At 41.5% G+C, this 21,708-nt stretch overlaps 1 protein-coding gene across 12 annotated transcripts in view; it reads left to right on the top strand.

Moving 5' to 3' along the window:
- Rprd2 (regulation of nuclear pre-mRNA domain containing 2) overlaps positions 1-21,708 on the top strand; it is a 63,707-nt gene that overhangs the window by 37,940 nt on the left and 4,059 nt on the right. For 2 of the 12 annotated variants that reach the window (XM_087897768.1, XM_087897767.1), the window contains 7 exons: positions 638-764; positions 1,841-2,016; positions 3,708-3,990; positions 5,545-5,805; positions 8,819-9,019; positions 14,544-15,725; positions 15,866-16,101. In XM_087897768.1, the coding sequence (XP_087753894.1) occupies positions 638-764; positions 1,841-2,016; positions 3,708-3,990; positions 5,545-5,805; positions 8,819-9,019; positions 14,544-15,725; positions 15,866-15,954 (2,319 nt within the window). In that variant the 3' untranslated portion in view covers positions 15,955-16,101. Of the gene's footprint in view, positions 1-637; positions 765-1,840; positions 2,017-3,707; positions 3,991-5,544; positions 5,814-8,818; positions 9,020-14,543; positions 20,854-21,708 lie in introns of those variants that run through there. The other 10 variants (XM_087897763.1, XM_087897762.1, XM_087897759.1 and 7 more) reach the window with 7 other exon arrangements.

Consider the following 21,708-nt stretch of genomic DNA (forward strand, 5'->3'; position numbering starts at 1 on the left):
CAGGACCCCTGGAAGAGCAGCCAGCGCTCTTAACCTCTGAGCCATCTCTCCAGCCCAACATTTTTTTTTTTAAATATTTATTTATTTATTTATTTATTTAGTGTACATAATTCTGTCTGTGTGTATGCCTGAAAGCCAGAAGAGGGCACCAGACCTCATTACAGATGGTTGTGAGCCACCATGTGGTTGCTGGGAATTGAACTCAGGACATTTGGAAGAACAGGCAAGGCTCTTAACCACTGAGCCATCTCTCCAGCCCCCAACATTTTTAATTTAAATAAAAGTTTTGTTTTTTTGGTTATTTTTTTGGTTTTGTTTTGTTTTTGTAACGTATTGATTGTGGTTGTAAAGGCTAATCCTAGCACTCAGGGGGCAGGGACAAATTTGTGGTCAGCCTGATCTGTGGAGCAAGGGCTAAATAGTAAAACTGTCTGTAAGAACTAAAAGTAAGTTTTAAAATAAGTATGTAACTAAGAATATGGTTATTGACTGAGAGTTGAAGATTGATTTCTGTTGTCTGAGGAAAAGTAAAAGAATTTTTTTTTCCTCTTAGGACTTCTCTAGTCATTAGTCTTCCATATCTAGGGGAGAGAATATTTGATCTTGTGAATGAGAATTAATTGCCTTCTGTGTTCAGTCTCAGGCCCTCATTGAAGAATTGTTGACGTACAAGCGATCAGAAGATCAGATAGAACTGAAGGAGAAACAGTTGTCCACTATGAGAGTGGATGTTTGCAGCACAGAAACTCTCAAGTGTTTGAAAGGTAACAAACACATCCTTTGATCCCAGCACTCCAGAGGAAGTGATGGTGGAATCTTAGTGAGTTCAAGGCCAGGCTGGTCTACCAAGCAAGTTCCAGGACAGCCAGAGTTACACAGAGTAATCCTGTTTTATTAAAAGGCCAGGGAGGAGGGGGGGGGGCAATAGCAATAACAAAAAGCTCAAAGTTTCTTTCGAACTGGTTTGCCCCATAAAAAGAATTTTAAACCTAGTAATGATTTACTCTGTAAAATCATTACAGAGTATTTAAAGAGGAGTGGAGAGGATTCTTCAATCCCTTCAGGTAGAGCAATTTTCAGAAGTGATTGTGTTTCATTGAGGTAGCAATTTGATTTGTATGAACCTTATGAATAAATCAATTCCCCTGAGGGGAGGACGTTTCCTGGGTTTCTTTTGGGGGGAGGTAGAGACTTACTTATTTTATTTTATATATATATCAGTATTTTGCCAGACTGTCTATATGTACATCACATCTGTGCCTGATGCCTACAGAGGCCAAAAGAAGGCATTGATTCCCTGGGCTAGAGTTAAGGATGGTTGTAAGCCACCGTGTGACTATAGAAACAACCCAGGTCCTTCGCAAGAGCAGCAAGTGCTCTTAACCCCTGAGTCATCTCTCCAGCCCCTGTTTTTTCATTATGGAGGCAGGGAGTTGCTTGCTTGTTATAGGGTTTCACTCTATATGCCAGGCTTGTTTTGAACTCAAAAAGATCTGCCTGCCTGAACTTCTTGTGCACCAGCACACCTGGCTTTGTATATAAATTCCTACTCTTTTTTAAAAAAATCTGTCTGTCTGTCTATCTATCTATCTATCTATCTATCTATCTATCTATCTATCTATCTATCTATCTATCTATCTAACAATATTCTGTCTGTGTGTATGCCTGCCGGCCAGAAAAGAACACCAGACCTCATTACAGATGGTTGTGAGCCACCATGTGGTTGCTGGGAATTGAACTCAGGACCTTTGAAAGAGCAGGCAATGCTCTTAACCACTGAGCCATTTCTCCAGCCCCTACTTTTCTAATTTTAATATAAATATTTTCTCCATTCTTTTAGATAAAACAGGGGGAAAGAAGTTCTCCAAAGAATTTGAAGAAGCGAGTTCAAAGCTAGAGGAGTTTGTGAATGGATTAGATAAACAGGTGAAAAACGGGCCCTCCCTAACAGAAGCACTAGAAAATGCTGGAATTTTCTATGAAGCACAGTACAAGGAAGTGAAAGTGGTGGCCAATGTAAGTAATTGCAACTATTTTATATTGAATGCTTACTGTATGTCAGATACTTTTTACATAGGGTGACTAACACTGAGATTAAGCATTAGACACTAGACACATAAAGGAATTACTCTTGAGCAGTTAGTTTCCTTATATAAGACATTATAGTGAGTAAAAAGTGCTGATTAGATTAAGACATGGGTCCCTCAGATACTGACATTCGTAAACATCCTAACCATTGTGCAGTAGTTTTTCTTTCATTTTTCCCCCTTTTTCCTTTTTTGTATGTGATAATTTATATTCTTTCTATAGTTCCTTATACATTTGGACTACTACAAGGTTGTTTTTTTCCCCTCAAGACAGGTTTCTCTGTGTGGCTTTGGAGCCTGTCCTGGAACTTGCTCTGTAGACCAAACTGGCCCTGAACTCAGAGATCCTCCTGCCTCTGCCTCCCAAGTGCTGGAATTAAAGACATGCATCACCTCTGCCCAGCTGTAGAGGGTTTTTTGTTTCTTTGTTTGTTTGTTTGTTTTTAAAACTGGAGTACCATGAATGACTAGAAGTATTCTTGTAATTTTTAACATACAAGTGATCAAAGAAGCAAGGATTTGCTGATTCAGGGTGCTAGAGCGAAATAGGTTTCTTGAGGAGAAGGTATAATGACCCCCTCCCCCCAAGTCATGCATATTCATAAAGAGAAAGCACAAACATATGGAAGTTTGGGGACTTTATTCCCATAGGGGATAGACCTTAAGAGAAGTCTGCAGTTGTTTCCTAGAATTTTTCCTTTGTTTGTTTGTTTTTTTCTTTTTTTCCCTAGAATGTTTTAATTAAAGGTTTCAGCTTCAACTAACAAGAAGTGATTTCTTCCAATCTCTAGACAGCCTGGGTCGCCGTAGTAACTTATTGTAACGGTCCCTCTGCTCTTGACTGTTTGCTTATCATGCCTTGATGGGTTTTTTTTTCCTCTTTGCTTCACTTATTTATTTACTTACTTATAGAAGTTCACAGTGTTATAGAAATGAAAACTAAGACTAGAAATATATATATGGGTAAAACATATGACTCTATATAGACTATCATAGTTTTGGGGGCTGGTGAGATGGCTTAGAGGGTAAAGGCACTTGCTGCCAAACCTGATGACCTGCATTCAGTCCCTGGGACTAGCGTGAGAGGAGAAAACCAGCTTTTCCACAAATTTTCCTCTGACATCCATATGTGTGCTGTGACACCTACACACCCATATGCCCACCCACAAAATAAATGTGTATGAGTTATTTTATGTAATATATTATATATATACATGTGTACACAGAGAAAGGGAGGAAGGGGAAAGGGTTGTGTATATATGTGTGAAAAGCCGGGCAGTGGTAGCTCTCAACTTTAATTCCAACAATGGGAGACAGGCAGGTGGATCTCTGAGTTTGAGACCAGCCTGGTCTACAGAGTGAGTTCTTGGACAGCCAGAGCTACACAGAGAAACCCCAAAAAACAAAAACAACAAAAATTTTCTAACTCAGATAACTGTGGGTTGTAATATTCACTGAACACAAGTAGATACCCAGACTATTCTATACTCAGCAGATGATGATATTCTTGTTTTGTTCTAGTTTTTAATAACGAGGAAATGTGATCATAATCAAAATGGTGGCTGGGTGTTCATTTTTTTTCAGAGAAATAATCTCTTTTTTTTTCTCTCTCTTACTTAGGCTTACAAAACCTTTGCTAACCGAGTAAACAACTTAAAGAAGAAGTTGGATCAATTGAAGTCAACCCTTCCTGATCCTGAGGAATCGCCGGTTCCTTCTCCAAGTATGGATGCTCCTTCCCCAACTGGTTCTGAGTCTCCGTTTCAGGGAATGGGAGGTGAGGAATCCCAGTCACCAGCCATGGAGAGTGAAAAATCTGCCACACCTGAGCCTGTGACAGATAACCGTGATGTGCAAGACATGGAGCTCTCTGATGTGGAAGATGATGGATCAAAAATCATTGGTGAGTCCTGATATGGCTAGTAAGTAGCTTATATTCTGTATTGACTTTGTTTTTCATGAGACTGGAGATCAAACCCAGGGCCTTTCACAGGCACTTAGCCCTGAGCTGTATACCTAGTGCTCAGAAACGATTTTTATTTTTATACCTTACTGAAAAAAAATATTTTGGATATAAGCCAGGTGGTGGAGGCAGCAATACACACCTTTAATCCCAGCACTCAGAAAGAAGAATCAGATGTATCTTCTATTAGTTCAAGGCCAGCCTGGTCTACAGAGAGAGCTCCAGCACAACCAGAGCTACAGAGAAACCCTGTCTTGAACAAACAAAACAAAATTTGGATATGTTGAGATAAACAAAATATATTACAAGAATTTATAACTTTAAACTTTTGTGTGTGTTTTTTTAATTTGACTGGTCTGAAGAAATGGCTCGGCAATTACGAGCACTTGCTGCTCTGGCAAAGAACCTGAATTCAGTTTCCAGCACCTGCATGGCAATTCGCAGCTATCTTTAACTCCAGTTCCAAGGGATCTGACACTTGTAGCCTCCCTGGACACCAGGAAAAATGTGGCATACATAAATAGAGACACAATACTCATAAACATATATAAATTCAAAAATAATTTAAGGAAAAGTAATTCTAAAGCTGCAGTTGATTAATTAATTTTCAGAACTAACCTTAATTGGTTGTTTGTCTGACATCTGCACTTTTATAACTATTTTTATTAAGTAGTTTGGCTTGTGTTGAATTAAATACACTACTTACCCCATGTTCTTTGAAGTAGTAAGAGGAGTGTATTCCCAAAATTTAAGACTTGAAACATTGCAGTTTCAAATTAGTACCTAAGGGCTGGAGAGATGGTTCAGCAGGTAAGAGCACTGCTGCTCTTTTAGAGGACACATGGCAGTTCAAGGGAACCTGACGCCCTCTTCTGGCCTCTTGGGGAGCTGCATACATGTACACATAACATGCAGACAAAAAAAAAGCAGTCATATGCATAAAATAATTAATGTTAAAAAGGAAAATACAGATAATTTATGGTGCGAATGATCATAAACTATAAAAACTGATTTTTTTGTATTTCTTTTTTTTAGATTTATTTATTTGTTATGTATACAGTACTCTGTGTGCATGTATGCCTGTAGGTCAAAGAGCATCAGATCTCATTACAGATAGCTGTGAGCCACCATGTGGTTGATGGGAATTGAACTCAGGATCTCTGGAAGAGCAGCCAGTGCTCTTAACCACTGAGCCATCTCTCCAGCCCTATCTTATATTTCTTTATGTGTATGAGTGTGCATATCTGTATATACCCCCAGAAGATGGAAGGGGGCATTTGCCCCCCTGGAGTTGCAGTTCCAGGGGTTTTGAGCCACCTAATATGGCTGCTAGGAACTGGTGGGACTTTTGTGTTTTGTTTTGATTTTAAAACATAAAGTGAGTTTAGGACTTTTGCCCTCAGAGTAGGAAATATTAGGGACATAATATTGGTTCATACTGAAAGTAAAATCTAGAAAATAGGTTATAACATTGCCTTTTGTTTGTTCAAACAGTAGAGGACAGGAAAGAAAAACCTCTGGAAAAACCTGCTGTCTCTACTTCTGTACCCACAAAGTCAACAGAAAGTGTCTCGAAGGCCTCGCCGTGTGCCCCAGCAACTGTGCCCACGACAGCAGCTCCACCTCTTCCAAAGCCCATGAACACTTCGCTTCTGTCCCCTTCCCCTGCTTTGGTTTTGCCAAACCTGGCAAATGTGGATCTGGCAAAAATAAGTTCCATCCTTAGCAGCTTAACTTCAGTCATGAAAAACACCGGTAAGTGAGCCTTGTGAGGATGGGAAAACCTGGATTCCATCTTGGTTTTCACTGAACCATCAAATTTTTTTTTATTGTTAATGGTGAAATTTTTCAAATTTATTTTGGTGGGAGGGGGGTGTTTCAAGACAGGGTTTCTCTGCATAGCTTTGTAGCCTGTCTTGACACTTGATCTGTAGGTCAGGCTGACCTCAAACTCACAGAGATCCGCCTGCCTCTGCCTACCAAAGTGTGGGATTAAAGGAGTGTGCTATCATCGTCTGACAAATTTTTTCATTTTAAATACATTAACAGATGGATAGACATTATAAAAAAAATCTCAAAAATAATCTCACTATACCAAAACAAACCACCCACAAATATGCATGGACGCATGAATTTGATGGATTAAATATTTGTAATACTTTTAGTAGTTGAAATGTTGGCTGGGCAGTGGTGCTGTATACCTTTAATCCCAGCACTTGGGAGGCAGAGACAAACGGATCTCTGTGAAGTTGAGTACATTCTGCTCTATATAGTAAGTTCCAGGAGAACCAACAATACACAAAGAAACTTTGTCTTGAGAAACTAAGAAAAAATAAACATTGTCTATATTATTTTTAATCCATTTTTCTTAAAAACTTAAATATGATAGCACACATTTTTATGTCATTAAATAATTGTCTGAACAGCTAGCTGGTTGTGATGGTGCATATCTATAGCCTCCGCGATTGGGAGACGAGCGGGAGAATCAGGAGTTCAAGGGTAGCCTGGGCTACATGAAACCCTTTCTGGAAAAAAAGACAAGAGTGGGTAGGGAAATGGTCCACTGAACGGCATGCCTGATGCATAAGTCTGAGTATCTAAGTTCAGCTCATCTTTACCCATGTAAACTCTAGGCTTAACCATATGTGTCTACCCCACCATCTGGAGTGAGTGGAGACAGGTTGGGGTTGGTAACCAGTCTAGAAGAAACTTAAAGCTCCAGATTCAGTGTTTGAGACACTGTTTCCAGAAATTAGATAGTGACAGAAGAAGATACCCAATGTCACTTGGCCTCCAGGTGCATACATATGAATGTGTGTACCTGTGCGTATACCACACACACAAGAAAAGAAAATTTATCTATGTCAACTTTAATTGTAATGTATGATAATCCTTGTTATTAGATACCACATTACTATGTTTTCAACTTTTTGCTTTATAAAGAATGCTGAGATCTTTGCTATGCAAACCTGGTGAGCCCTGCATTCAGTTCTCAGGATCTGTTTTTGTTGTTTTTTGGGTTTTTTGGTTGGTTGTTTTGTTTTGCTTTTAATTCAAGACAGGGTTTCTGTCTAAAGCAGTCAATCCTGGCTGTTCTGGAACTTGCTTTGTAGACCAAGCTGACCTCAAACTCAGAGATCCGTCTGCCTCTGCCTCCTAAGTGCTGGGATTAAAGGCATTGCACCACCACCTCCTGACTGTTCTCAGGATCTTATGTGACTGGAGAGATCTGACTCTGCAGAATTGTCATCTGATCTCCACACGGTCCCCCATTCTCCACACAGTAACAACAACAACAATAAAAACACTATAATGTACAACATGCAACTGCAGAAAGATGGGGAAACAGATATTTCATCTGTGCTCTGCCCATTCTGTGTTATTTGGGGGTGGGGATCAGCATGTGGCCTAGACAATGTGTTACCTGTAAAGCTGACACTCAGAAAACCATGAGGAAGAATGAAAATTCTAGGCCAACATTGGTTATATTGTTAAGACCCTGTTTCTTTTTTGTTTGTTCAGTTTGGTTTTGTTTTTATTTTTTTGTTTGTTTTTGGTTTTTTTGAGACAAGGTTTCTCTGTAGCTTTGGAGCCTGTCCTGGAACTCACTCTGTAGACCAGGCTAGCCTCAAACCCACAGAGATCTGCTTGTGTCTGCCTCCCAGTGCTGGTATTAAATGTGTGTGCTAAAAATAAATAAATAAATAAAATAAAATGTGTGTGTTCCCACTGCATAGCTGGAGACCCTGTTTCAAAAACACAAAACCAAAAAACAGCATGTAGATTTTTTAAAAATATTTTCAAAGTATTTTCATGTGTTAGGACTAAATTGTTACCTAGTAGTTGGAATTTTAACTGTTACTAACCCTTTCCATTGTCACAGTCAACCTTGAAAAGATAGTATCTATTCTTTTAATTAGACTATTTTTCATTTACATATTCCTCCTGTCTGCATTTCCCCTTTTAGTGTGTTAATAACCAACCCAATATTTTGAGGTGTAAAAGTGTAAAAGAGTTTGTTTGTATAGTGTCATTTTAAAGGCTGTTTCAAAGGAAAACCCTGGCCAATAACATAGACTTGTTGTTACTACCCTTATCCCTTCCCCCCATTTCCCAACCTGTTGACAGAGACTGTGCTTTCATTTCCCAGCCTCCCAGACTGGAATAATCACACAGAATCTATATTAATTACAACACTGTTTGGCCAATGGCTCAGGTGTATTCCAAGCTAGCCCTTACATCTTAAATTAACCCATTTCTATGCATCTATGTATTGCCACGAGACTAGCTTACTAGTAATGTTCTGGCATCTTTCTCCTTCAGCTTCTACATGGCATCTCCTTGATTCCACCCACTCTATATATATCTGTGGATTTTCTGCCTGTCGTTACTCTGCTAACCCATTGGCCAAAACAGCTTTATTCATCAACCAGTAAAAGCAACACGTATACAGAAGGACATCCCATATCACTGACCCCCACCCACAGCCCACACACCCAGGCATATCATCAGAGTAGAAGTAGGTTGTCTGGTTCTTTTCTGGTTGCTGCTCTGAAAACCAATGTGTGTGAAAATAACATAATGCTTATTTGTTTTAAGAATATTCTAAATAGAACAGTTCATACTTTCAGGTGTTTTTCTTTGTATGTGTCAAATGGGCACAATTTGTAGATAAGTAACAAAAATTCCTATTAAACAATCATTCATTGAGTGGAAAGTGTCATGAATTGAGTATTACATTTTCTTGAGTTCATCTTTCTGCCACTAGGGGTCAGTTCTGCATCAAGACCTTCTCCAGGAACGCCTACCAGTCCCTGCAACCTCACCAGTGGCCTGAAAACACCTGCACCTGCCACAACAACATCTCACAACCCTCTGGCAAATATCCTCTCGAAGGTGGAGATCACCCCAGAGAGCATTCTCTCTGCTCTTTCCAAAACCCAGACACAGTCAGCCCCTGCACTCCAAGGTAAACTGACATGTGCCAGAGGGACTTGAATTGTGGATGTTCGTCCAAAGTCATGAAATGTACACTATAGTTAACTCCTTAGTGCCTCTATAGTTATCACTTGTGAAGTGGCATTTATAGAATTGAAAATGTCAACATTAAAACAGACTAAATATTATCTAGTCTATTACCCTCCCATTAAGGTAAGAAAACTAGGCTCATTGCAGTGATTTGGTTGGTTAAGTCTGTCTGATATGTGATAAGTTAAAACTAAAAATCAGTTTTCTTGATTATTTAATACTCTGACCTGCACCATGGCACCATTGGAGGGTTATATTAATTTCAGTATAGGGTTAGTGTGTGTTGATGTGGTTTTTTTGTGTTTTGTTTTGTTTTGTTCTTTTAATGGGGGTGGTTCAAGACAAGGTTTTTATGTGTAGTCCTGACTGTCCTGGAACTCATTCTGTAGACCAGGCTGGCCTTGAACTCACAGAAATTCACCTGCCTCTGCCTGCCAAGTGCTGATATTGAAGGAGTTCACCACCACTATCTGGTGTGTGTTGAGGTCTAATGTTGACCTATAATACATCTTTTTTCCTTCTATCTTTAATCTGTGCCTCATTTAAACTTCTCTTTTTGGCTTTCCCAGTTATATTTTGTACATAAAACTGCTTCAGTTTTTCATGAATCTTACCTGATCTTTCAATTCTTATTACCCAGATACCTGCACAACCTTTCTTAAGCATCTCAATATAATTATGCCATTAATTATAAGTTCCAGAACACTGTCAGCATTATAAAATCAGGTCAGATAGATGTTGTTAAATATCCTATAATGCATAGGCTAGTCTCTAGCCACGGAATGTATGTAGTGTAACATGTCAGTATTGCTACAGTGAGGCGCCCCATGCTGTGTGAATAGAGCAGTAGAGCTATCTATTACTTACATTTCCCAAACTGTTCTGAATAAATATTGTTTATCTTCAAACAAAGAATTTTATTTTATAGAAGTAAGTAATATTCAGTGGTCATCTGAAATCCCTCTCTATTGGAACTAGCAGGAAAGAATTGATATTCCCAGTAATCCCAGTTCTTAGGATCCTCAGATTTCAAGTTAAAGGCTAACTTAGGCTACAGTGGGATTCTGTTTCTGTGGTGGTGTGAGTGTGTGTGTGTGTGTGTGTGTGTGTGTGTGTGTGTGTGTATAATATGCATATGTATAATTTATTTTTATATATATTGGTGGTTTTACCTGCATGTATGTCTGGGTGAGGGCGTCAGATCCGCTAGAACTGGAGTTACAGACAGTTGTGAGCCACCATGTGGGTGCCAGGAATTGAACTCAGGACCTCTGGAAAAGCAGTCAGTGCTCTTAACCAGTGAGCCATCTTTCTAGCACTGTGTTGTGGTAGTGGTGGTTGTTTTAAGCACAAAAGAAGGTTTGATAATCTCTAACAGCTCATCTTGTACAACTCAAGAGAGATTACAGTGTTCTTGGGTTCTCCCTTTCTACCACCAGCTTGTAGATGGAGTATACATTTTAAAGTCATTCATATTAGTTTTTTTTTTCCCTTTAGATGCATCACTGTATCTTAGAGTCCTCCTGCCTGAGTGCTGGGATTAAAGGCATGTGCCACTACCACCCTGAGAGTACAATTTTTTACACCTTTAATCCCAGTGCTCTGGAGGCAAAGGCAGGCAGATCTGAGTTCAGAAACCCTGTCTCAAAACAAGAAAAGAAAATTTCTTATAACTTTGTTCTATTTTTGTCATCCACAATCTGTTGACAAAATTTCAAAGAAAAACTTCATGGCTTTTTGAGATGAAAGAAATGTAGTAAAGTGACAAAAATGTCATATTACAAATATTACAAAAGCCTAATATCTTTTTAAATTTATTTATTTGTTGAAGGACAGTTTATGGAAATTGGTTCTCTCATATGATGTGGGTGCTGAGGATCAAACTCTGATCATCAGGCTTGACATCAAGTGTCTTACCTGCTGAGCCATCTCACTGGCTTGACAGTATCTATCTGAGAAAACAGTGCTCTGTGAAAGCACATGGCCCACAGTGTCTGAAACATAATAGTCACACATACCTCACACCAGTAATCACAGCACTTGAGATTTATGGGTAGGTGGATCCCTCTGAGTCTGAGGCCAGTGTGGTGTATATAGTGAGTTCTAGAGCATCTAGTCTCGAAAAGTAAAAGAATAAACAAAGGACAGACATGGTGCAATTGACCCCTATCTGAGAGGCAGTGGCAGAAGGATCACAATTTATGCCAGTATGTGAAGCAGAAACAGTAATAATAAAATTTGTGTCTGATGCTGTAGGTTTGTAAGCTGGTATGGCCACCATGGAAGTCAGGATGAACTCTCCTGACTGTAAATGGAGCTCAGATACAATTGCTCCTGGGTCTGCATCTGAAGAACTCACATGAACACACCACAGAGATTCTTGTGTGGCCTTGTTAATATTGCCTTGCTTTCAGTAGGCAGAAAATGGAACCAGCCAAGAGAGATGAAATGTGCACATCTGCCTTCTAATTTAATTCAGCCTTTTGAAGAACCTGAAAACCCAACATTGCAGGACTATAGGTTGTCACTGAGATTATTGTGTTAAGTAGAGTAAGCGAGACACAGAAAGACAAATAACCATATTTTCTCTCAAAGGTATAATAAATTGTGTTTGTGTAGATGTTAAAATAAAGATTCATAAGAGGTGAAGAAAAGATTGTGGTTGGGGGTAAAATAGATGTGCCATGACAGCAGATGGAATCCTGTCCACAGAGAGGAAGGTGGCCAGCAGAAGGGAGGGTGGAGGGAGAAGAGGCGACTCATGAAGTTTAATGACACATGGTGTATAAACATGGCATGATGAGGCCCATTTACTGAAATTAACTTTAGGCTTTGTTCAGGCAGTAAATTGTTTTCTGTGCATGCATGAAGACCTGAACTTAATCCATGGTACCCACATTACATCCAGGCCTGGAGTTGTGCTTGGAATCCTTGTGCCAGAGAAGCAGGAACAAAAGAATCCTGTTGGCCAGCTCACTTGGCCTGATGGGTTAGCCTTAGCTCCCAGTGCGACCTTGCCTCAAAGACAGGTGGATGGCTCCTGAGACGCGGATACTGAAGTTGACCTCTGGCTCCCACACGTAGCTGCCACACTTGCCTGTGCACAAAGAGAGTTAATTTTAAACTGTGAAGTTGAGGATGATAAAAATTTAAATTCCTTAGTAAATATGATTTTTAAATTGATATTTTGAAGAAGTACTAACTGAAGTATCAGGAATATTTTCTTTTCTTTTTTTAAATATTTATTTATTTATTATGTATACAATATTCTGTCTGCGTGTATGCCTGAAGGCCAGAAGAGGGCACCAGATCTCATTGCAGATGGTTGTGAGCCACCATGTGGTTGCTGGGAATTGAACTCAGCACCTTTGGAAGAACAGGCAATGCTCTTAACCGCTGAGCCATCTCTCCAGCCCCTAGGAATATTTTCTTTAGATATTTCTTTACCTAAAGATACTTTTGGCAGATTTAGCAAGAACTGAAATTTTCATTTATGACTAGAAAGTGAGTAAACTTGACAAAGTATGGTTGGTTCACAGGATCTTATGACTTCCTTTTCAGTTTTTTGTCTTTTAGACTGTTTTTTGCCTGGACATGGCAGTATACATTTGTAATTTTTGCAGGGAGGAAGACCATGAGTTTGAGTCCATCCCGGCTATGTAAGGAGATCCTAGGGTTTGTTTTGTTTCATTTTCAGAGCACTTTGATTTCATTAACTTTAGCCTGCAGCAAAGATTTTTTTCTCATGGTTCTGAGGTTTGTCAGTTAGTGAACAGAATTGAATCTCATCATTGTCAGTTTGTACAAACCAGTAATCCTTGGGTTTTCCTAGCGGTAAAGCAGAAATTGTGCATTTTTGTGTGTAAATAATCAACACTTCTCTTGGTCTGGCATTGTCCGTCTTAGTGGTGCCTGCTCTCTGTCTGTCATTGCTGCCTTTCACAACCTTGGTCTTGACAGCAGTCTCTGTGATGCACGCCTGTGACCCAACCTTTAAAGATAAAGGAAGACTGAAAGTTTGAGGATAGCCTGGCGTACATAGCAACACCCTGTCTTAAAAAAAAACAAAAACTAGAAGAAAACGAAAAGAGGGGCTGAAACAGTGGCCCAACAGTTAAGAGCATGACCTGCTCTTGTAGACGGCCCAAATTCTGTTCTCAGCATTCATATCTGGTAGATCACAAGCACCTGTGACTCTAGCTTCAGAATATGTAATGCCATCTTCTGCCATCCACAGGCTCGTGAACACATATTGTATGCATTTATACAAATATACACACATACATATAAATAAAAATAATGTAGAAAAAAGAAAAGAGCTGATCTGTAGTGGCATGTACCTTTAATCTCAGTACTCAGAAAGCAGAGGCAGACAGAGCTCCAGGAATTCAAGGCCAGCCAGAGCTAGGAAGTTGACATCCTGCCTCAAATATAAACAATTAAATAAATTCAAATTTTAAAGGGGAAAAAAGACTGGATGTGACAGTGTACACTTAAAATCCCAACTTCAGAGGATTAGACTTTAATGCCAGCCTAGATTACATGAAACCCTCTCCCCAAACTCTCCCATAAAAGACAAGACTAGGGTGAGGAAAGGACTCAGTGGTTAAGAACATTGACTGCTCTTCCAGAGGACCCAAGTTCAATTCCCAGCACCAACACTCACAACTGTCTGTAATTCTAGTTCCAGGGCTTCTGATACCCATGGCAAAGCACCAATGCACATAAAATAAAAAATTAATTAAAAAGACAGGGCTGGAGAGATGAAATTCATCACTCACATAGCTTTCAGCAGCTTGTAACTCCAGTTCCAGGGGATCCAGTACCTTTTTCTGGCCTCCTTGGCCATGCATGTGGCATATAGACATATATGAGGCTAGGAAGGCCAAACATCCATACACATGCAAAATAATTTTGAAAGTGACACTAATCTAACAAGAGATAGACTTCTTCAAATATTCTCTATTAAAGCAGATTTCTGGATTTTGTATATGTTCTTTTCTTCTTGAAAATATCAGTGCATGCTAACATATTGGAGTAAATTATGAAGAATGGAAAGGTGGGAGTATTCATTTGTGTTTAGAGAGATTCCACAGCTCAGACACAGATACTGGCTTGGAATGTTGTGTTAAGAATTTGTTTCCGTTCCTCTCCTGCTTTGCTTTGTTTAAACTATGAATGCTTCTGACATTGAAAATCCCCCTTTCCTGTGACCTTTTATTATTGGGCTTGTATTTGGATTGTTCTGGGAATATCTGAATGCTTTGCTGTCTTATGTTGATAAGTAGGCCTGATGTTCTCTGTGACATTTAGACACTGCCTGTTTAGTCTGGATTCCTTTTAACTTCATGTTTTAAAATCTATCTGGTTCCCACCAGAGTGAATGATCGTATCTAATAAGCCCGCCTTGTTTTCATTACAGTGTGGGTAGTGTTCTTTAATTCCTCTACTCTGTGTTTCTACAGGCCTGTCATCTTTACTTCAGAGTGTTACTGGGAACCCAGTGCCGGCCAGTGATGCTGCATCCCAGAGCTCTGCAGCTTCCCCTGCTAGCACCACAGGCTCTACCATAAAGGGGCGAAACCTGCTCTCCAATACGCAGTCCTTTATTTCCAAAAGCTTCAACTATTCTCCTAACTCGTCAACTGCTGAAGTCTCTTCGACTTCAGCAAGCAAGGCGCCAGTTGGGCAGAGCCCAGTGCTCCCAAGCACTACTTTTAAATTACCGTCCAGTACTTTAGGATTTACAGGTACCCACAATACTAGCCCTGCTGCCCCACCTGCTGAAGTTGCCATGTGCCAATCCTCAGAGGTCTCCAAGCCAAAGCTGGAATCAGAGTCCACTTCCCCAAGCCTGGAAATGAAGATCCACAACTTCTTAAAAGGTAATCCTGGTTTCAGTGGCTTAAATTTAAACATCCCAATCCTGAGCAGTTTGGGATCCAGTGCCCCATCAGAGAGCCATTCCGCAGACTTCCAGCGTGGTCCCACTAGCACTTCAGCTGACAACATTGATGGAACCCCTGTTCGGGATGAACGCAGTGGGACACCCACCCAGGATGAGATGATGGACAAGCCCACGTCCAGCAGTGTAGATACTATGTCCCTGCTATCTAAGATCATCAGCCCTGGTTCCTCAACACCCAGCAGTACACGATCACCACCCGCTGGAAGAGATGAAAGCTACCCTCAAGAGCTCCCCAATTCTGTGTCTACGTATCGGCCCTTTGGCCTGGCCAGTGACTCTCCCTACAAGCAGCCTTCAGAGGGAGTAGAGAGACCATCTTCCCTGATGGAGTCATCACAGGAAAAGTTCTTTCCTGATACTTCTTTCCAGGAAGATGAGGATTACCGAGATTTTGAGTATTCAGGGCCTCCCCCCTCTGCCGTGATGAACTTAGAGAAGAAACCAGCCAAATCCATCCTGAAGTCAAGCAAGCTTTCTGATACCACTGAGTATCAGCCAATCCTGTCCAGTTATAACCACAGGGCCCAAGAGTTTGGGGTAAAGTCTGCCTTCCCTCCATCTGTAAGGGCCCTCCTGGACTCTAGTGAGAACTGTGATCAGCTCTCATCTCCCCCTGGCCTATTTGGTGCCTTCAGCATAAGAGGGAATGAACCTGGGTCTGATCGGTCACCATCACCGAGTAAGAATGATTCATTTTTCACCCCTGACTCCAACCACAGTAACTTGTCTCAGCCTACTACTGGGCATCTCACTTTGCCACAGAAGCAGTACCCAGACTCTCCTCACTCAGTCCCACATCGTTCCCTTTTCTCTTCGCAGAATACCCTTGCTGCTCCAACGGGACACCCTCCCACATCAGGTGTGGAAAAAGTCCTAGCCTCCACGATTTCCACCACATCGACGATTGAGTTTAAGAATATGCTTAAAAACGCCTCGCGCAAACCCTCAGATGATAAGCATTTTGGCCAGACCCCCAACAAGGGTGCTTCAAGTGATGGTGTCAGTCTGTCAAACCTCACCCAGCCCAGCTTGCCTACCCCTGACCAGCAACAGGAAGAACACTATCGCATAGAAACCCGCGTCTCTTCCTCCTGTTTAGACTTGCCTGATAGCACAGAAGAAAAGGGAGCCCCCATAGAAACTCTGGGTTATCATAATGCAGCCAATAGGAGGATGTCAGGAGAACCAATACAGACTGTAGAGTCCATTCGAGTTCCTGGGAAGGGAAATAGAGGACATGGGCGTGAGGTTTCAAGAGTAGGTTGGTTTGATCTGAGCACACCAGGCAGCTCTTTTGACAATGGTCCCTCAGGTGCCTCTGAGTTGGCATCCCTTGGGGGTGGGAGCAGCGGAGGCCTCACTGGCTTTAAGACAACGCCATACAAGGAACGGGCACCCCAGTTTCAGGAGAGTGTCGCCAGCTTTCATTCCAGCAGTTTCAACTCAACATTTGAGCATCATCTCCCCCCATCCCCTTTGGAACATGGGACACCCTTCCAAAGAGAGCCAGTGGGGCCGTCATCTGCCCCACCTGCCCCTCCTAAGGATCATGGTGGTATCTTCTCTCGAGAGGCACCCACTCATCTGCCCTCTGTGGATCTTTCGAACCCCTTTACAAAGGAGGCATCTCTGGCCCATGCTGCTCCACCACCTCCTCCTGGAGAGCACAGCGGAGTTCCTTTCCCTCCCCCACCCCCTCCCCCACCCCCTGGGGAACTTAGCAGCAGTGGAGGGAGTGGTGTCCCCTTTGCTACTCCACCCCCTCCTCCGCCTCCTGTTGACCACTCTGGGGTTGTACCTTTCCCAGCACCACCACTGCCAGAACATGGAGTGACTGGGCCTGTGGCAGTTTTCCCCAAGGACCATAGTTCCCTCCTTCAAGGGACCCTGGCTGAGCATTTTGGGGTGCTCACAGGACCCAGGGACCTCAATGGCCCTGGTCTTAGCCGTGCACGAGAGAGCCTGAGCCTGCCTTCCCGCCCTCTGGAGCATCTGGGCCCAGCCCTTGGAGGAGGTGGGGGAGGCAACACAAGCAGCAGTGGCCTTCCCTTGGGTCCCGCACACAGAGACGCCATCGGCCGGAGTGGTATGATTTTACGGAGTCCCCGGCCAGACTTTCGGCCTAGGGAAGCTTTTCTCGGCAGAGACCCATTCCTCCACAGTTTAAAGAGACCCCGGCCACCTTTTGTTAGAGGCCCTCCGTTCTTTGCACCAAAACGCCCATTCTTCCCTCCCAGGTACTGATGGAAATCAGGGGAAGGCATTTTGAACAGTCTAGAGAGCATTGGAAGTAGTAGTTTGGTTTCTTGTTTTTGTTTCCTTTCTTGAATTTTTTGTGTTTGTTTGTTTGTTTGTTTGTTTGTTTTTAATGAAGGGCCTCCCTTCCAAATTCAGAAAGCATACATGGTGGCAGTTTTCTATTATCCAGTCCTCTCTCTGCACTTAGGACCTTTCCCAAATTACTTGCCTTTTTTCCCCTTTCTTTAAAAAAAAAAAAAGGTGAACATAACTAAGTCCACTTCATTTGGTTGTGGGTTTGGGGAATAGGGAGGAGAACCATATTTTATCCCATTTCTATTGGAAAGATAACTTACATTTGAAATAAAACTTTGGTCAGTACAGGTAATAACATGTGCTATGTTGGGGTGTCATTTGGGGATTGAACTTGCTAATGGTGGGAGGATCTCTGTCTCCTTCCCTCTCCAGCTAAGCAACTTCTGGGACCGGCTTGGCTCCCTTTGTATGCTCTGCCCTGCTGAAGGCCAAGACGTGTTTGCAAAAGGACAAAATGTGGGCAATTTTGGGCCTGCCAGGTGTATTTGCTTTATTTTAAAGGCATGTTGAGACGGAGTTCTTTATCTTTTTTAAGCATTCTCCTCTGCACTATTACCAGGCAGTGAATCTAGGCAGTACAAACTTCATTCTATGTAGAAGAAAGTTTTCTCTTGCTAGGTGTGGTGGCACACACCCATAGTCCCGGTGTAGGGAGGCAGGGACAGGAGAGAGAATGGCAAGTTTGAGGCCAACTTGAGCTATATAGTGGAACTTTGTCTCAAAAAGAAAAAAAAAAGTCACATCCTTAAGTGAAATAAAAAGCCTAATAAAATTTCAATATTAAAATGAGGAATGGTCATAGTATGTAAACTAGGGAAGGAATCATTTCATGGTGCTGTGTGACCAACTATCCTTTGTAAACAAGCGTTTGAATGGTTCTGCATATCTGTTCTAAGCTCTTACCCCTGTTTTCCCTGACTTTTTCTCCCTGAGTTACTAATTCTGACTAAATTCTTAAACAAATGTAGGTAAAGTATTATCCTTGCCTTCTTAAATGTTTCTGTGGATGTTTGTTTTACAGTGCCGCCTCACTGGTGGCTTTTTGCAAACATTAACTATCAGAGAAAGTACTTTACCTTTAGAGTAATTTCCCCGTCTCAGTCCTCTGTTTCCTCTGCTTGTGTTCTTTCAGAGGAGAAGAGACAGGTGGGTATTGCTAATCTTGTTGAATCCAAGTTGGCCCTCGGCAGATTAGATGTTTTCGGTGCCCACCCCCCATGTCAATTTACAGATGTTTTGCCTGTGTCATTGCCATGAAGGGAAGAGTTTTCTTCCCTACATTAGAAGACTTTTTTGTGTTTCTGCATCTTATACTTAGGGGAAAGACAATCACTGTGTTTGGAGTGCTTTTATCTTTATCTGGGAAGCAAATACTGCTTACTACAATTTCTGTTGGTGTGTTGCACCAGGGTAAACGCTAATAATCTCCAGGTAGGTGTGTAAAACAATGTGATGAGCTTTTGAAGGGATTCTAACAAGTTAGGATAGAACTATCAGGAAGCAAAGGAGTGCTTTGAATTTCTCAGTGGGGTAGGAAAGACGGAGAAAAGTGCAACACGTGATCAAAGACAATCCTTTGCCTCAGAACAAAACACTTTCAGAAGAAAAACTGTCCACCATAGTCTGGGATCTGTGTTCCGTGTAAGGGTGCGAGACATCATCCTCATTCACTTCCCTTTTTGAGCCAGCTCTTTTTTTTTTCCTTTCTCAAACTTCTGTAGTTCAGTCCACAAAAATGCATGATACCATGACCTTGTGGAGAGGATTGGGTATGTAGCATAGCAAAGCAGAGGAAATATAGTTATATTGAGTCTTGAGACATTTGTTTAGTAAAAAAGCATCAAACGGGGATGGGAGGGCAGAAGAATTGTGACTTTCAGAATTGGGTCCGTCCCCCGCCTCCCCCCCAGAAATTAAGTGATGTTTTCCAGTCTAGAATAAAAGAATGTGAATTCTTTCTACCGCTGTTTACTTGAAAAGGCTCTCTGACCATTTGATTTTCTGAGAAAATATGGGAGTCCCAGGATAGAGGTTTCTGGAGTGTAGAAGCAATTGTCCTCAAAAGCATACTGGCCAATACATGAAACAAGTACTTTGTACAGTTCAAGGGTGAACTCCCCAGGGGTTGGGCTTTTGTGGAACATTTTTTGTTTTTGCCACAAAATCTTGAGTGTTTTTCAGGGTGGAAGTGAGGATTGTATGAAGCTGTTGGATATTTTAAGGAAATCTGTCTGCAACAGTAAATGAAGACAACTGTATATATGTGATATAGTGAAACAAAAGACATTTCTGGTATTCATAAAGATAAAACAAGGGATTTTATTCTTTCTGTGTCTGTGATTTAAACTCCGTACCATGCTCTGACTTTTGTATTTTACTCTGAGTTTAAAAAAAATAAACAAGTTATTTTTTAAAGAATGCACAACATAGTGTGTCTTAGCAAGGACATGAGTCATATGAAGCAGAATTAAGTAGTTGTCCCTAAGGTCCTTGGTGCTCATTGTAAAACCACAGACAAAGAATTCTATGTATACACTAGTACCACGCAAAATTCCTTAATGCTAGATCAGAACTAGGATCCTTAAAGGTTTTCTGAGAGTTCGCTCTCTAGTCAGCTTAGATGATAGCTCCTCGCTGTACCTCTCTGCCCTCCCAAGGATGGAGGTCAGCAGAACTCGGTTGGTTCTCTGGAGGATGCAGTGAGCAGTGGAGGACTTTTATCCTTTCTGATATCAGAAACAACATGCTATGTATGGTACAGCAAGGCTATCTAGACAATGTGAATTGGCTCAGCTTTCTTCTCGCAGAATATCCACTCAGTCCTAACATTACCATTGATGCAGTTAGGCTTCAGCTGTTAGGTTTTGAATCGGCTGTAAATTACTGCTCCCTCCCCCATCTCCATATTTTTAATTGGTGGGGTCACCTGTTAAGATTTAGGGGGGAAAAAGTAGATATGTTGGATTGATACTCTCATGTGTTCAGTGTGGAAAACAAGTACATGCTTTAGAGGCAACAACAATAAAATCCTTTTGGAATGTGTATTAATATCATTTAATAAAATAACAGTTCTAAAGGTTTGACATTTTTCTTTGAGATTCGGGCTTTGACCAAGGGCCCCTGGCTGCTCTGGTGAATGCAAACAAACAACTTCTCAAGAGCCAAAACTGCAACTTTTGTAGCACAGACCTGTAATTAGAGATGCTAAATTTCCTCCATCGAAGATGCTGCGTGACTGTCCAGGGTCAAAGGAGAAACAGGCTACAGAATGGAGAAAGAAAAGCTGGGGGTAGCCCTGAAGATGTCGTCTTGGGTATATGGGAAAGGACAAAGTGGCATGTGTGCCGCAGACCACCTATTCGTTCTCTCTATAGCCACCTGCACTTAACCGATCCCAGCTTTTTGGGAAAAACATTGCCTCCAATATTGTTTTCCAGTTTAATAAAATACGGCTTTCTTTGTTGTGTGGTTAACTTTTCCCCTCTTACATTGAACTTTTCCATCTGTCCTCTTTAGACTTGTGTGTTGTCACTGATGTCTGGCTGAGCCTGTAAGATCTTCATGGCCTCCTTGGTGTTCTGTTTGGCCCTCTGCTTTGTAATGGGTGGGATGCGATCAGGGTGCTCAGGGAGTGATCGATAAGTGAAGTGGGTTATACTGTATAGATTGTATGTGTGTTTTCCAAATATTGTACAGCTGTGAACCAAGAAAAAAAGGTGGTGTTTTGGTTGTTAGGCTTGCAGTGCTAAGCATCAAACCCATGGCTTGTGGATTGTAAGAAAGCACGGACCATTGAAGGACATCTCTAACTATAGGGAACATTTTTAAAGCAAGCATAGAGTTGAGGGGGATGTGTGGGAAAGAGTCCTTTTGGTCATCTGTGTCTGTCCTTGGTGACATTGGTGATTGACCTATCATGTAGAAATCATACGTAGCCTCTCTTACTCCATCCTTTTTCATAACCCAGTGAGGCTTAATAAATGGAATGTTGGCTTAAAGGGATCACACGGGATAGTCACTACATCTGTGCCAGGCTTGGGTCACTGACTCTGAATAGCAGCCCTGATTTCGTGAAGCTCCCTGTGTCACAAGACCTCAGAAGTGGCAGCAGTCTAGGGAACACACCCAGTTCCCAGGGTGTACCACTACATTGACTCTGGAGTCTGATTCACCTTTGCTTCCTTGTCTCCACTAAAGCTCCGCTGGTTACTGAAAGCTCTGCACTTGAAGGAGCAACATCTTTCAGACTTCTTCCTTGGCCTCTGGGCATGTTGGTGAAAACTACGTGACTTCTGCTCCCCTTCTCCACTTTGTTTTATTCTTTTATT

Source organism: Myodes glareolus, chromosome 17 (assembly GCF_982192425.1).
Source record: "Myodes glareolus chromosome 17, mMyoGla1.1, whole genome shotgun sequence".
Lineage (NCBI taxonomy): Eukaryota > Metazoa > Chordata > Mammalia > Rodentia > Cricetidae > Myodes > Myodes glareolus.